General features: G+C 27.9%; 1 protein-coding gene across 12 annotated transcripts in view; it reads right to left on the bottom strand.

Annotated features, from left to right (window-relative positions):
- Positions 1 to 2,134: 2,134 nt before the first annotated feature.
- The window catches only part of LOC106881656 (calcium-dependent secretion activator 1), a 231,207-nt gene continuing 215,440 nt past the window's right edge, over positions 2,135 to 17,901 (bottom strand). For all 12 annotated transcript variants that reach the window (XM_052966562.1, XM_052966566.1, XM_052966571.1 and 9 more), the window contains 4 exons: positions 17,736 to 17,843; positions 15,343 to 15,447; positions 13,798 to 13,884; positions 2,135 to 10,633 (listed from right to left, as the gene is read on the bottom strand). In XM_052966562.1, the coding sequence (XP_052822522.1) occupies positions 10,547 to 10,633; positions 13,798 to 13,884; positions 15,343 to 15,447; positions 17,736 to 17,843 (387 nt within the window). In that variant the 3' untranslated portion in view covers positions 2,135 to 10,546. The remainder of the gene's footprint in view (positions 10,634 to 13,797; positions 13,885 to 15,342; positions 15,448 to 17,735; positions 17,844 to 17,901) is intronic.

Below are 17,901 nucleotides of genomic sequence, written 5' to 3'. Positions count from 1 at the left end.
ATATATACCTACAGTACATATTTCTTAAAAAAAACCCCATTCTATTAATAAGAGAAGAGTAATATAAAAACATAAGTGTCTATGATATAATGGGTTCAACCTACTGAATTCTACAATGGTAGAATTACGGCTAATTCAAAATATATGAATTCTTAATTCATATATTTCAAATTAACCTTCAGCTTAAAATCAATATTATTATATTGCAATAATTAAACTACTAATTACAAGACAAAATATTTTTATATGCTCTGCAAAATATAAAAATTTTTATAAAATTTTGAATTTTAATATACTTCAGTATTTCAGTCAAAAGATCTATGGACTGAAAACATTTAGTGCTATCAATATATTAATATCATACAGACTATTTATATCGTTTAGAAACTAAGTTTGAAATTTTAGGACTAATAAACTTCAAAGGAACTGAATTATAGACTACATGATGCAGCTTTGTTGCAGCTGAAATAATACATTGACTTTAAATATATGAATGGATAAAGGTCAATACATCTCCTAAAATAAATTTTCCTTTTTTTAGTACTATAAATCATTTCTAAATTCTTTTCAGCTAGGGTTTGTGTTGAAGATTATGCTCATAGTTATAAAGTTAAATATGAAAAAAATATTTCATGAACTCAAGTTAAACATCCAAAATCTGTGAGGCTCTTCACACAACATTTTAATTCTCTTTAAAACATTGCTGGGATTTATTTCTTTGATATTTTCAGAAATATTTAAATTATAAAATAAAGGAAATATTTATTGCAATTTTTTTCAATATTTTGCTTGAACATCAGAACTAACAACAACTTAAAATCTGAAACATGTGCAATTAGTTCTATCAATGATGATTTCAAACAGAACTAATACTTAACATAGTTAAATTCCTGTTCACATCATTTTCATGATGTTGTTTGATCTCTTAGCATCTATGCAACTGTAACATGATTTTATATGATACTGCTAAAAATTCTGTAGCTTACCTCACATGTTCATTAATATCACAAATCCCTGAAAATTTACACTAAACACATCTACAAAATACTGCTAAATGTGTTCAGAGTTAAGCATCTGACTTTCTCCTTCATTAGATAAGCTAAGGTTGATTCTTTCACCAATGGCTACTTTAATGGGGGAAAAGGTAAAAAGACACATAGTATTTCTCAGATTATTAGGATGTAGTGTTTAGCACACTTAGAAGGAATCAGTATCTTTAGAAACAATTTCTATATCAACTAACAGCCAATGAACTTATTCATACTTTTGTTTAGCAGCTATCTTTGTTGTTGTGTTAGTCTAATGAACCATAATATCTGCCATTTTATATCATTCTTACATTCACATCTGTCCCAGACAAAAAATTAAAACTACATAAAATTATTATACAGAATGCCAAAGGAAAAAGAAAGTAATGTAAGATCACAATATATTTCAATTAATTATTTAAAAATCTTAGCTTGGAGCATTATTCAATTGGAGCAAGTGATATTTCACTATGATTTTTAGACAGTACTTAGTCATCTTCCAAATTTACATTGTTACAATAAAAAGACAGTTTTTTCCGGATTTTTAAAATACATATAAAATTTGCGAGTTGTGGACAATGGTACCAGTAGCTCTAAATGCTAAATGCACTTATATATAACAGTAGTGCTGCACTTACTTAATACTGATTTCTAAAAAAGCACAAGGCCTCAAATATGCAAGATGGGCGTAATCAATTAAACTGAATCCAGTAATCAGCTGGTACTTACTTTAACAAACCCAGAAGAATGAAAGGCAAAGTTAACCTAGGTAAAATTTGAACTCAGAATGTAAAGATACACAACTAAATACCACAAGGAATTTTGTCCATCATTCTACTGGTTCTGCCAATCCACTTAATATTAATATCTTGTTATACTAACTGATAACATATATAATAGAAATTTACTCAGTTTAGCAATATTTGAACTGGTATAAAGAGTACATTATCTATATCAATGTTTTTTAAAATGTTTATGGCTATGGTATTGTGTAATAACTAATACATTTTAAATGCCTGAACATTATAAGTTCAATGCAAACTATTTTGTTGCATTAATCATAGGTTACAGAATGATTATTCAATAAGATGAGGAGAAATTATCTATTTAATGAACTAATTTTTCTTGTACAGGCACCCCCCGCCACCAAAAAAAAAAAACTTTAATCAGCATCTAATTTATTAAGATACTAAAAAGGGACTTAAATTCTGAAAAGTAACATATAATAGCTATCAATATGAATATTTTATGGAGCAATAGTTAATTTGAAAAATTAATAAAATAAAATAGCAGCATCATTCCAGATAACTGAAAAACTTAGATTTTCATAACTTAGTATTAATCATAGCATAGATAAAATAGAGAGAAAATAAGGAGATTAGAGAGAAAGGGAGGGGAGAGTAGTAAAACATTAAATAATTTATTTTGGTTACAAAAAGAATCACAATTTGAAAATTGTACAACCAAATTAGTTTATAGTTTCCATTGCTGATGTATTTTCTATAACTAGCAAAGCTGAATTATTATAATGATGGTTAGAATAGTAGCAAACTCTCAGAGAAATCTAATTGCTATGCATCGTTTTTTAATGGTAAGCAAAACAAAAACGAGAAGTTCCTGTAAAATGAATAACATATCAAAATAAATACATTTTTGTCCTTAAATAAAATAATTATTACTAAATATAACCATACAAGAACTTCAAGCTAAAAGTAATGATGTTTAGTTTAGAAAGGATGGATATTACCTTGTCATGTAATTTTAGTGAAGACTGTACAAGTCTTGAGCCAAATAAATAGAATATAATAAATAAAAGTAACAGAAAATCCATATGCTAAATGTATATTTATATTGAATAAAAATCCATATTTTGTATTGTTTCATTGAAAATTTAGTTCTATTATTTCATATTGGAAACTAAAACAAGTTATATTTATCCTGAGAGCCAAAAGAAACATTAGAAGAGAAGAAAGCAATAAAATAGAAGTCACTTGAATATTAAAAGATGCTTATAATAAACATTTTATTGAACTTGGGTTTTTGCTTGTTATGAGTTAATGGCATTACACAAATCTAATTTATAAATATTTTAAAAAATTTTATGATTTGCATATAGGCAATAGTTTATTTTATTTTGCAAGAAATACTTCCAGAAATATTAGGTCCAATGCTCCAGTTTGGAAGGTGTTTGTCAATTATATTTTATTGGTGAAATCTAAATCCTTAGACAACAACACAAACATAAAAAAATTGAGAAAAATATGAGCTATTTGTGATTCCAATTCTTTCTGAATCCATGATGTTGTTCCATACATGTTAATGTAAAAACAAAAATAATGGGAAGTCCATTTAAAAGCTTAAAATTTAGAATATGAGAGCTAGCATATTTTTAGAATCAGTACTTCATTTTTTTTTTTCAGGGAATTATAATTATTATATGCTTGAAACTATTTATATGTAAAAAATAAAATAAAACTAAAAACATATCAAAGGCTTAAGATTTCTTTTCAAGTATTAACTATTTACTACATAATGAAAGTATTAGAAATTGTATTGTTGAAGTATTTATTTTATTGAAAGAAAATAATTTTATTAATGCTTAAAGTAGAAAATGAATGAAAACTATAAAATTTCAAGATACCAAAAAAAGAGTTCTGTTACGAGAGCTAAAACCATTGTTGGAATTATTATAAAAATACTTAAAATGACCACTGACAAAACTTACCTAATAACTAATAACTTCAAAAACAATGATGCAACCACATTTCAAGTGTCAAAATACAATTGGGGGACCACATTTCATAGGGATCTTCATAGAAAATATGCAAGAAAAGCCACCAAATTGATTTCACATATAATGCAACAGCTGTATTCAGCTGGCAAGCTTCTTGATTTGCCTTTAATTATCCAGATAAAAGAGGGGATATATAGATATATGTGTGTGTGCGTGTGTAAAATAAGTGAACCATAACAAACTTGAAATCTTACCACAGTCAAATTATTAGAAGCAATATGATGAACTTAAAAAACAGCAAGCACTCAACCTCCGGCAGAATTTATACCCACTGGAATTGGTCATATAGAAAAACCAAAGACAGCTAACCAATTCATGAATAGTGTTGATAAATATTGAGAGAACAAATTTTACATATTAAAAGCTCCACAGAAAGTTTTGGTTACAAATAGATGGCACTTATAGGTTATATTTCTAAACCAGAAAAGCATTAATTGATTACACATTTCAATGCTTCTTCATTACTTTTAAATTTAATTTATTAAATTTACTTTATTCAAACAAACCTTTTAACTAATCTTAATGTCCTGATTTCCCTAAACTTAATGTAATTATATGAAATAGTAATTTTCATGTATTTTTATTCTCTATAATAGAGTCTAATTTTTTTCATTTATTTTCTGTGAGATTATTAATATCTTTTAACAAAGTCGATTTCAATATATTACTGATACTTGTTCTGTTGACTCCATAAATAAAACACCTGATTAGCATAGAGTCAGTGCTCTTCAGTTTAACTGGAAAAAAGTATAAAAAGTATAAAAAAGCAGCTATTTAGAAAGATTTTAATCCTTATAAAACAATTGTATAATTCACTAACTCACCTTTTTGTCCTAGAAAGAAAACAAAGCTTATATCTACCAAGATGTTACATACTTTTCTTAGTCTATTAAGAATCAGATATCTTTTAAAAATTTTAAATAACACAACTTATCTACAAAGGGTTAATATTTTAAGAAATGCTAATTACATGAATGGCATACTGGTTGTTTTTAATCGGCTTAAATTAAGCTGAAAATTAAATGAAGTAATTATAATTTTGTTTATGGGTATTATTTCAGATTATAGTAATCTGTAGCTAAAATCATTCTTTACAGATAAAATGGCAGTCAGTTCTAGTGATGGTAACATAATTTACTTAACACATAAAGCTTATGCCTTTTGTTAAAGAAAAATTACTGAACTCAAATTGCTTTCAACTAAGATTATCTTGAAGGAATATAAAATGAAAATGAAATATCTTAAATACCAAATATATTCTAAATTTCTATTTTTGTTTTTTTTCACTATCAATGATAATTATAATATATTTGAGATTAAAAAAATACTCTCATGCAAGATATCAGAAATATTTGTTTTATTACTGAAAAATGACAACCATGTCAAGTTAAATGTCTTTCACCATACCTAAGAACAGATGAGAACACATGTAGTTTTTATTTTAAATTATACGTAAAATTGAAAATCTTTTATTCTTTACTTTTATGGTATAAGAAAGAACTTGGAGACCTCTTGACAGTCACTCCAAAGTGAATATTAATATTAAATATAAACATTTTAAGAACTTCCATCTCAATCTCTCAAATATACACTGAATGGATTAGTAAAGTTAAACCCAGTTTCAAGCGGAGAGTAAACCTATGTTCTCTTGCTTAGGAATTCATCACCTAATTAAAATTAAATTCTTATTAATAAAACCATTATAATGGAAAATCAGAAGCTGACATTTGAATTGTTAACCACTTTAAATAAGATAAGTAGAAAAAAATATTTTAATTTCTAAAGACAAAAATACAGGAAATATTCCAGACTTCTCTGTTGGCCAATGCAAACTATTATATAATAACATATAATTGCAAATATAATTATTACAATATATTTTTATAATAAAGGGGCTTTTCAAACTTAGAATAATTTGTCTAGAAAAATTATCCATAATAAGTTCAATTTAGTGGATCAAAATGTTTTGTTTTGGCTGTTGAGCTTTTTAACAATAATTTCAAATATTAGATATTTTTTATATTTCTAATATAATCAATTTTACTTTTATGTAAGTATAAAGAAACAAAATCTTTTCAGAAGATTTCGAATAGTTGAACATTATAACAAAAGCTATTTTAGATTGGATGAATATTTAAATTACTGGCTCAATGCTTTCTCTATATAGAAGGTAATCCAGCTTTATTTTATCAAAATAATAACTTCAGATTTTGTTTTCCTTGCTTGTAAATAAAAATGTATTTCTTCTTAAACTTTAACAATGTGAACAAAATGTGAACAAAATAAATTATAACTGAATAAATATATGTTTTTACTATATTAAAACAAGATTTCTATTTGATATACCAAATAACTTTTAAGTTTATATATCATATTTCAAGTATTTGTAGTATACAAAATCTTAATAGTAATAGAAAATTAAAGAATCAGATGAAAATTCTACCAATTCTACCACACTGGTTTAGCATTTTAAAAATGATTTTAAATGACAGAATAATGAAACAATGTTATCTAGAGTTTGAAACTCAGCTATAAAATTAAAATAATATCAAATGTTGTGATATACAATAAAAAATAGTTTAAAATGTATAAAGATATTATCAATCTGCCCAACAAACATTTAAAAAGGAAAACAGAACCAATTGTGATAGGAACAGTATGAATTTATATAATAAATACAACAGTACACCATAAATCCAACAAGAAAGAATGCAGATGACCATGAATATCACAAAGATATTTGTAGACAATGATCATTAAACCTAACCTCAAAGTTGTATTTACAAAACCCCCCAAAAAAGTGTCCAATAAATTCTTTTGAAATTTCAGTAAAAGTAACTAAATATCAATAATCACTTAAGAAGATTACTAAAATTGTCACTTAGCATGATGTAGTTGTGTGCTACTTTAATAAATTCAAATAAAATCAAGATGATATTTTACGTATGTAAGGTCACTTAAGATGGATGATATTTTTGAAACAATGTTGAAAGGTGGTGAAAATAGGATCTGACACTTATCTAAATTATAGACACAAGTTATTGTATTTGAATACTATTAAATGTATGATTTTAATTATGATAATTCAGTGTGATATTATGAGTCTTGATCAAATTAGCTAAATATTATATATATATATATATATATATATATATATATATAGTGATTTTTTCGTGACAAGGCATAATGCCTTTTGTGTATATGCAAACTAAACACTGAAACCTCTTAAAAAATAATGCATTTAAATTAAATTTATCACAAGACAATTTTCTAATTTAGACTTCACAGTAATGTAGTTAATTATTTTAGTTAAAGCTTTGACAACAGCTTTAATTATCCAATTTCTATATTCTAATCTGAGATGTCATTCACTTTACCATAAACATGTCAGAACACCATACAAGAATATCTTCAAGTTAGATGGTTTCTTCTTTTCAAATAAATTAGCCTTCTTTTTAAATCTCCAGTCCTTATCTAAAGTGCAATATTTTTTCAGATATATAATTTGAAAATCCTAACAAAAAAGGAAAATATATACATCTTTTAATATATCTAGTGAAAACATTAAATGCATGAATTTTACCAAAATGGCAATTTCATGGAATTAATTGAATACTTCTTACATAGTTGTCATACATAATATTTTGACTACAAGATAATTTTGTAGATTATATAAGAGAAATAACAAATAACAATGGAAAAATAATTGAAAACCACATTTTTTTAATATTATGATTAATAATTTTATTATTAAAATTTTGAAATTTAAACAAAATTAACAAAACATAGATAAAGAGAAAATTTTAAATTGAAAAATTTACTTGAATTAGATATAAGTCCACATATTTATTAAATCCAATATGGTGACATGAATGAACGTTATTACTTTAACTGTCACATACCAGTCAAATGTGATAATTGTCCCACTTGGAAATGTTAACCAAAAATTTATTTTTAAAAAACCCAACAAAACAAACATCAAACATTAAAATTATACACCCAGTGGTTTATCTTACGAAAAATCTATAAAGTTTATTCTTTTATATATTTAAAGAAACTAAGGAGATAATTCTTTAAAAATGAGATTAACATGTAAGAAAAAAAATTTATTCATAAGTTATTACTAGATATCATTTATATAGAAGTGCAAAGAAAAATTTTAAATTATAAATTATTATTATTATTATTACTATTATTCCTAGTTAACACTAAGCTAAATTACTTTAAACTGATTATATGATTAAACACGAATTGGTCTTCAAATTTAAATCATGATTAATATATTATTGCTGGTGGTAATATTACTGTTATAATTGTTATCAACATCATCATTATCACCATCATTATTATAAAATAGCTATCATTATTATTGCTAAATGTCATAGTTGAAAAGTGATAGCTGCAGTTGTGATAGGTTTACAATGATGATTATGAGAACAACTATTTTTATTGTTGCTGATCAAACACAGAAAGTATCAATTTCTTTCCATTTTGTATATACTTAATTGAATAAATGTATTTAAATTCTTAAATTTTAAGTTGTCTTAATCATATATTAGACTTAGATAAATTGATGCTAAAATAGCGTGGAAAACATTAATAAGATGATTAAAGAAAATGAAATTTAGAAAGAAGTGGCAATATATTTAGGTTTACTGAGCAAATATAATTAGAACTGATATATAATGATAAAAAAATAAAGAAACCTAAACTTAAGAATAGGGTTGGTAAGTAGTCATTATTTAAGATAAATCAAAGTTTAGAAAGCTGAGATTATTTTATTTCTAAAGGAATAAAATAAGACAAAAATATCAATTTCCTATTTTAAGATTTGATAGATTAAAACTCTTCATAAAGTAAATGTTCAGATTATTGAGTCTTCTCTATCTATACAACCCCAGTACTAATTGATTGTTTCTCAAATAAATCTATTCTAATCTAATCATTATTTCTAGGAACTATGATTTAAGTTATAAAATAATATATATTTTTAGTTATAAAGTAATATATATTTTAGGTAGTGAAACCAAAACAATATCAAGAAACAATTTAAAATTATTTAATTTTCAAATATCAAAAAAAAAGTATTAAAACTTCAATTTTTAATTAAAGAAAAATTATATAATGGTGTCTTGCATGCAAAATACAAATAAAATTCTCCTATTTGGTTATTTTGTATAAGTAACAACAGGTAATTTTTGTAACAGTGTTTGCATGCATTCCAAACAACTTTACAACATGAATATATATTCAGTAATATATAATGCAAGAATTAATCAACTTACAGCATAAATTTGTAAATATGGAATGTATTTAGTCAATCATTATGGAAAAAAAGAACACTTTAACATGCACGTCTCATGAACATTTCTCCTTGGAATAAATCTTCAAATTAATCATTGGAAAACCCCCAAAGAAATAAAATTACACACTATAAAAATGAAACCATTAACAGGCAGTAAAATTTGAACATAACTAATAACAGTTATGTCTATAATTTTAAAAAAGTTTGTAAACTAATGTATTACAAAGATTTCCCTTTATTTTAGTTAAGAAGTTATTTAGTAATCAGCAAGAGACTAATTGTCAAAAGGCAAGAGCTAGTAGAAATATTGGAGGTGATGTAGTATAGAAATCACCTAAATATAAAATCTTAACAAATAAGAAAAGATTGACATAACTCCTAGTTATACTATTTAGTATTGCTTTATGATATGGTATCTAGTGAGATAGTATAAAATTGAAATTCATTTCAAAGTTTAATAATTAGAAAATAAAGGAGCAAAATTCCTGGAAAACATTTGAAGGCTATAAGGATCTATTTCTATTAAAGTTTTAATGAATTTGAAAGCTCATATTAAAATAGCTAAATTTACACAACATTAAGCTCATCATAAAATAACGTATATTAAAAAAAAAAAAGAGGAAAATGCCTCAACAGCTGGATCAATGAGCTCTGAGATAAAAGTAATAAAATGAATCTACAAAGGACATTTCACTTTTCATAGTGAAGTAATGATACCTGAAGATTTTTTATATCTTAGGTACAATTAATTTTAGCATTATTGCATCATTTATAGCCATATGAATATTAATGATCACTACTTTGTTCAGTATGAAAAGATGCTGCAAATGATTGAACTGCAGAGAGGCCCACAGATGGTTGTTACAGGATTCATCATTTTAGTCGAACAAAGTAGTGATATTATATCAAAAATTTCCAAAAGCTCATTTATTAGTAGAACCAGGGATAAGTGGTTAGGTATAAAAGTTTAATACCACCTACTACTAGTACAACAATACTATTATATAATTTTAGTTCCAGTAGAAAGGTAATATGGATGAACACTATCATGCCAATCATGAAAAGAAATCAGTATTAAAATAATAATTAAAAAAACAATGAAATATTGGAATTGCAAATATTTCTTACAGAAATCAATGAATGAAAGACGTAACTCTATAGATAAATTCTTGGGTTCTGTTGCACAAAAACTCATGTAGCAAGCATGCATACCAGAATGTGAAACAACTTACACTGGATCTAGTGCTGATACAAACAGAAAGACAGTATCAGTTGTGGATACTGCTATTTGGTTGGCAGAAAAACAACTGCCCAAATGCTAGTTTTTTATTAAATTAAAGACTAAAAACTGTAGTATCTTTAAGGAATGATGTCATAATAGAAATGTATATCAAAACACGATCTCCATTTAATATTTGCTTAGTCAGATTCTTCTTCTCCACTTGTCATAAAACGTCCTCGCAGTCCACTTTCTGACTGGGTTACGGACTGAGTGGCCTCCTCCACCTGATAAATAAACAAATAATAAAGATATATCTGATGTTTTTCTTTCTTTTTATGTGGAAGAATTTACATTAAATGATGATGATGATGATTCAATAATCAGAATCTTAACAATGGCTGCAAAAGTGAATTATATTACACAAAACCAATATAAACATGATAGAATGAAAATAAAACAATGATATGACTTTTTAGCATTGCTTTGACACTTTAAACATTTCAAATTGAATTAAAGTAGGCTATAGAAGACAAACCAATTGCTTTTAGTCTAAATTTTGAAATATACATTTTGATTTCTAAAATCATAAACCACACTAAATAATAGAGGAGAAAGAAAGGGAAGCTGCAAAGAAAGCTGTCTGAATAAAGTAAATGAAAATAAGAGATTGTTTGGTTAAACATAGGATGCAATTCATCTATTTGGTACTACTAAGGCCCCTTCATACTGGTTGCCAATGACTGGTGAAGCTATGCTTGTCATAATATGGAGACTGTCAGTAGTTGTATGTCTAAGATAACTTGTGATCAGTTGACAGGAAGCACAATACTTGTTAGCATGGGTAGATCTATTACATATTGAGATAGTGTATTCAGCTGTGGAGCAGGAAACATCTAGGTTAGTTGAACTATGAAGACTTGTACTCCATCATGTACTTGTAAGTTTGCTGATGATGTTTTCAAGTTGAGACAGCAATGAAGAATAACACTTACATAAACTGGGTTTTCAGTTCTCAAAAGAAATGTTCCAAACCAATATTACTTGGTGTTTTGCTTCACTGTTTCTCAAACAGAAGGCAAACATCAGTATCTTAGATGGTTTGGCACAGAGTAATTCTTTTCATATTATGGCATTAGCTGAATGAGGAAGTTTGTCAGTTTTTCTTTTACTATTGGACTATTAAGAAATCTGTATCTTGTGTGGCAACTCACAGATTATCAGCATAACACAAATCAGTAAACATCATCAATTTTTGGTTGGTTATTGGTATAGATATTGGAAAGCATAGAATAAAGTATGCTCTCCTGTCTTCAGTCTACAACACCTACTTCATTTATGACTCAACACCACAAAAAAAAAAAATATCCTGTTGTCTTAAGGTAAACCTTTCTTCATACAGCCAAACTCCACAAGAAATATCTTGTTCTCCAGTAAACATTCAATTTACTTTATAGGTGAGAATCCCTTTATAGTCTCCAGTATTTTGCCAAACAAACATCTATTACAGACTGCAATAAGCTGCAGAAAAGTCAACAAGCACCATGCCAGTTACCATCTCTTTTTCCAAAATCATTCTTAATGTGGTGCTGAGTGAGGTTGAATTCTCAGCCTATATTGATTTCCCAGAACAAATCTTGCTAATGTCATCTCAGAGATGTGACATACATCCACTGCTGGTACTTTTCTGTTAAGGACTAAGTGCTTAAAAAGCTTACAGGTACGATTGGGAAGCAAGACTGATCTGTAGTATATATTCTTCCCAAGTTTCAGCAGTACCAACCACAAACCTTCTAGATCTCAGGAAGTTCATATGCTGTCAGACAATGACTATACAGCTGTAGAAGCCACTCCTTTGTCTCGGGTTCAAAATACTTGATCTGTTTAGTTGCAATGTCATCTAAACTAATTGTCTTTCTGGATTTAAGATATAAAATAGCAGTCTCCAGTTCTTCCATGGTTAGTGAACTGGTGTAACCAGGATTTATCACTGTACTTGTTACAGTTTAACTTGGTACTTCGTACTTTTCTCATTCAAGATCAAGTGATGAGTAATTTGTTTTGCATTGACCATTGGTTGTTGAGGCTTTTGGACTTTAATATTAACCTTGAGAATTATTAATTAGAAACCATATCTTCTTGGTCATTGATATATCTGGAGATATGATGTGTTCAGGTTATTTGGAACTCTTGGAAGGGAGTCATCTTTTTATTGATAAAGGTTGTTTCTTTTGATAATGGACACATTTTAAACATAATGACATCATAGAGAATAACTAATTCTTCAAAGAGAATAGGAATGTACTCCATTCTGTAGCCTAAAGGAATGTGTACCAATGTAGTTTTCTTGACAAGCTTAGCAAATTGACATAATTTCTAGGTAGTGGACTGGCAGAATCTCTAGAACATTTGACCAAATACTCTGCCATATTTGTTCCAGCTTTTGGATGCTTTGTTCAAATTCTGTTGAATTCAGCTTTGCTTTTCATCTTTCCATAATCAATAGAATATAGTATTAGCCAAATATTAGGGGTGTCATCCAGGCTTTTTCAAACAAAAAAACTAAGTCTCAGAATCCTGAACTAATTTTCTTAGCATTACTTGTACTTTAAGAGTAGATGAGAGTAGAAATACTAAGGTCATAGTATTCTTGTACAGAGCATAACCCAGTTATTACTAACTCTGAAAGTCATTGTGCCTGTTGGAAGTCAATAGAAGTAAATTGTGTGCTGTTGATGGTAAAGATAACATTTAAAAGGAATCAGAACTGATGGCTGTAAACAGAAAGGGAAAAATGGTTTTTAGTTCTACTTTAAATTTGTATTTATCTTTTTAACCTTTTTGTTACCATATATCTGTTGAAATATACTCCTTTATTTCAATTAATTTTGAAAATAAATCAGCATGAATTTTTGATGGAAGGTTTTACTTTAAGTCAGTTTTAAACAGGAAGTTTTTTTTAATCATAGAACCAGAAGTAGCTTCAGGCAAATTGGTAACTAAAGGGTTAATCCTTTCCTTTCAGCCATTTGAAATGACAAAAGATGATGGTTACTAGTTTCTTTACTTGATTGATGACTAATCCAGCATACTGTAGATATGCCATTAGCCCTCTGAACCTGTAAGAACACTTTAGCAGGCACTATTTGCTTGACTATAGTCCTGGAAGATGCAAAAGTGAGTGACCACATGGTTTTGTGTTAACAATTGTTAATTGGTAGAAATATCATTATTTTCAACAATAAACACAACACCATGTGACTGTCTGCTTTTGTGTCTTCCAGGGGTATAGTTAAACAAAATTGCACTTGCTAAAGAGTATTCATGGATTCAAAGAGTTGGAGCAATTAATGTTTGTTAAGCTATGAAATGCAAGAAGAAGGAGATTTGATACCATTCAAATAACTAGAAGATTATAACAGTTATCACATATTATAAAGTTATCATTTACCTGGAGTCGACTGCATATAGTTTGATATGTTTTACTATTGAGAGTTGTTTCTGGTACACCTTGCAGTTCAAAATCTGAATAGTATTTCTAAAAAATAATAAAATTAGATATAAGTCTTTTATACTGAAAAATGAAAAACAATTCTTTTTTTATAGATATAACATATATAGAAATTTTATTTCATAATTATTTTGAGAATCTTATTAAATGTTTATCCAGCATTAGTTTCTAAAGTTTCAAATTCCGTTTATTTATATTTGACAATTCCTCCCACCCCAAAATGATGAGCTAAGAAAGGTATTTTAAATTGAATTAAAATTTAATGTACATATATAATTAAATATATGTAAGAAAACCCCCATAGCATCAGTATATCATTTAAAAAAAAACAACTTTTAGCTAATATTAGAAACCTTTTGGGGTAATATGCATGATAATATTATACATTGTATATCTTTATCAGATATACAATATATTACATTATATATCAAATGGGGTTCCTCCAATCAGAGGGGTGCTCCAGATAGAGCCACTACTTCTCTGAATTTAGAGATTACAGGTGTGATATTATGGACACATGATAAGAATGTTTTGGGAAAGAATCACTGGACAGGTTTTATAAGCAAAACCAACTAGCAGGAGACCCAGGGGTAGACCAAGAGCAAGCAGGTTGGATAACATCCATAAGCTCAGTTGATCTTGCTTAGGGATCCAGCTATATCAAATGGAGACTTTCTGAAGGAACTAATGGAAGATATGCTTGAGGACTCTGCTTCCATGATACTCCTAGGACTAAGTGGGCAAAATAGATGAAATGAAATAAGATGTCTTTATCGATTAGAAATTGAGAGACTTTAGGACTATTATTTGTTAATACATATGACCATTATTCCATTCCATAACTTTATCACAATCTTAATTGATAATATAAAAGTAATATTATTGATAAAAGCTTTAATTTTTATAATAAAGGAATGCAAGTTATTGTTATTTTAAAATGTTTGGTACTAAATAACCATAAGTCAACTAATTGAACCAATAAGTTTTCAATTTGGTAAAAAAGGAATGATTTTAGCAGCTTGTGCAAATGAGGTGAACAAAAATACTTAATATTTGAAAAAAAAAAATGTAAAAGTATAAAACAGTCATAAAAAAATTAAGTATTCCTTAAATATAATTCATTAAATTTCTCAAGACAAAGAATTGTTGAATATTTTGGTTCTGATTCAACTAATCATAACCAATTCTTAGGATATTTATATATGTGAGTACAATTGTATGTAACAGAACATGTACATCCAAGCATGGAAAGATCTTTGTCATGTGTGCATGAAAAGATGTTAAATATAATTGCACACACCAATATTATTGCTCTTTAGTGAGTCTCTAATCAAAGATATTTATTTTTGAATATGCATCAAGAATACATTAAAGAAGCTTAAACACTATTTTTCATTAAAATGCATTTCCTCTATAATTAAATGCATTATAGAGGATATGCATTAAAATGAAGCTCCTCTGTAAGAGAAATTTAACACTGCATACCTTGTTAATATTCATAATGCATGTTAATTGGTATGGATGAAGACTCAAATCTAAACGTTCAGTGAGCCAATCACATATCAACTTAGTTTGTCCAGTGTACCATTGCTGTAACAGAACATTTATATTTATTGAGCAAAATGAATACACTTCAAAGTAAACGGTAAATTATACAAGTTTCTCTATCTTTCATATTTTTAAAGCTAGCATAAATTAAGCAAATTTGCAAGTTATGCTCTGTTATCTGTACCTAATGTTGCTTCTTTTGTGAATTTTAAAGTTAATTGTAATTTATATTTGAATGAATATCAACTGCAAATATTTCAGAGTTATTTACCCATTAGAGATACTTACCTATTTCAGAGTCATTTACTCAATAAAGAGGAGACTTTTAATTATCACATTTCTAAGCTAAAATTAGTTTTATTTATTTAAATTTATGTATTAAAAAGAGATAATGCATATTATAGGTTAAGAAAACATATTAATATATGTACTATTTTAACCCTTAAACAGTGGGAAAGGGCTGCATGAATATGTGTGCCAAATGGACAAAAAAATTTAAAAAACTCTTTTTTTAAGAATAATTTTTATAGATATGTTAATTCTCTAAATGAAGTATTAACAGTAACTGCACGATAAAGTGTAGTATATTGCCACTTAAGTGTGGCTGACCCCTAGGGGTGGATGTTTTATAGATATTTTCACATTAAATATGTACAAAAACTACAATAATTATTAGTCAATTCTACAATAAAATTTACAATCACATGATCAAATAGTACCATTAAATTGAGTGAACATAAATTCATCAGAGATTTCCATGTTGTTGTCAAACAAATGTACAACTGGAGAAAAATTGGTGCTTTTTTTCCATTCAGAACTGATTAATGCATCACTTTCTTCATCATCATCATCATCTACCTCATCTGAAGATGGAGGAAAGTCAGAAAAAAACTTCATCGTTAAAGGAATCTTCCATTTGCGACTTGATTTCTCATGCTTACACTGAAGCACATTTGATGAAGTAGTTGCTGTAACCATGTAAAATTTTTGAAATATCAGTTGATGATGTCCACTGTCTAAGGGTTAAAGCTATTCAATTAATATGTGAAGGCTCAGATACAAAACCAAATATTAGCTGAATGGTTTCACTGCCTATCCAACAATCTTGAAAGAAGAAATTTATTGTGATCATCATCATCATCATCATTTAATGTAGTCCATGCTGGCATGGGTTGGACGGTTTGACATGGGCTAGAAAGCTGAAAGGCTGCATCAGACTCCAGTCTGATTTAGCATGGTTTTCTATGGCTGGATGCTCTTCCAAACACCAACCACTCCAAGAGTGTAATGGGTGCTTTTACATGCTAGCGGCATGGGTGCCATTTGTGTGACACTGGTATCTGCCATGACTGCGATTTTGCTTGGCTTGATGAGTCTTCTTCTCAAGCATGACATGATGTCAAAAAAAAACTGTTAATGTTCAAGTTACCTTCTTTTGCATTTAGTACTTCTTGAAGAATTTACCTTTCCAATATTATTTTTAGAAGAGCAGTATTACTCAATACTCTCCTAGAATAGTATGATTGATACATAATTAGAAAATGTAGATGTCAGTGTTTAGGTAGAATGCTTGTAAGTAAATGGGTTCCTACACTAAAATAATTCATGAAGCAATTTTCAAACTATAACATACACAGATACACACATACTTTAATGAAGAGGAGGACGTATTAAATAGTTTTAAGCGGGTATAAACCATAGAGAAATTTGATATAAGGCACGTAAGGTAAATTTATTGAAAAAGAATACTAAAATTAAACTATACTCTTTGTAGTGTGTGGAATGTTTTTGTATATAACCTTTTTGAAAGGTTTATTTCAGAAATAAACATTTTCATTGAATTTGGAATATCATTCTGTTAAAATCCAAATATATTCCATGTCATTTTATTCTTAAACTATTTTCAAAATTTTGCACCTCTGTCTGGAGTGATTTCTTGACTTCTCTTCAACACCATCATCATCATCACCACCACCATTTAATGACTGTTTTCTATGCTGGCATGGGCTGGACAGTTTGGCAAGCTGGAGAGCTACACCAAACTCCATGTGCCTGTTTTGGCAAGGTTTCTCTGGCTGGATGCTCTTACTAATGCCAACCACTTTACAGAGTGTAATGGGTGCTTTTTACATGGCACCAGTACAATGTGGAACTCACACAATGTGGTACCAGCACAGTAATATCTATCCATAAAATAAAAATTACTATTTATCTATATATTGATGGGTATAGGAGAGCCAGCTTCAACTGGAAACATCCTTATTTCAAAGGTAAGCTCTGGTTCTCATATAATTTACTATGAAGAAAAAGTAAGGACTCAGTTCACTTACCTCAAATATATTAAGTGTCAATAATTCATCAGCGAGTCTTTGTCTTAATTGCTCTAAATTTCCTCGCATAAAATCAACATAAGCTTTTCCAAGTTCATTCACAGGTTTCTAAAAAAAAATTAGAGATATAGCAATATAAACATTAACTTTAAAAGAGATATTTTCT

Source organism: Octopus bimaculoides, chromosome 1 (assembly GCF_001194135.2).
Source record: "Octopus bimaculoides isolate UCB-OBI-ISO-001 chromosome 1, ASM119413v2, whole genome shotgun sequence".
Classification (NCBI taxonomy): Eukaryota; Metazoa; Mollusca; class Cephalopoda; order Octopoda; family Octopodidae; genus Octopus; species Octopus bimaculoides.
This window is presented reverse-complemented; position numbering and strand designations above follow the sequence as displayed.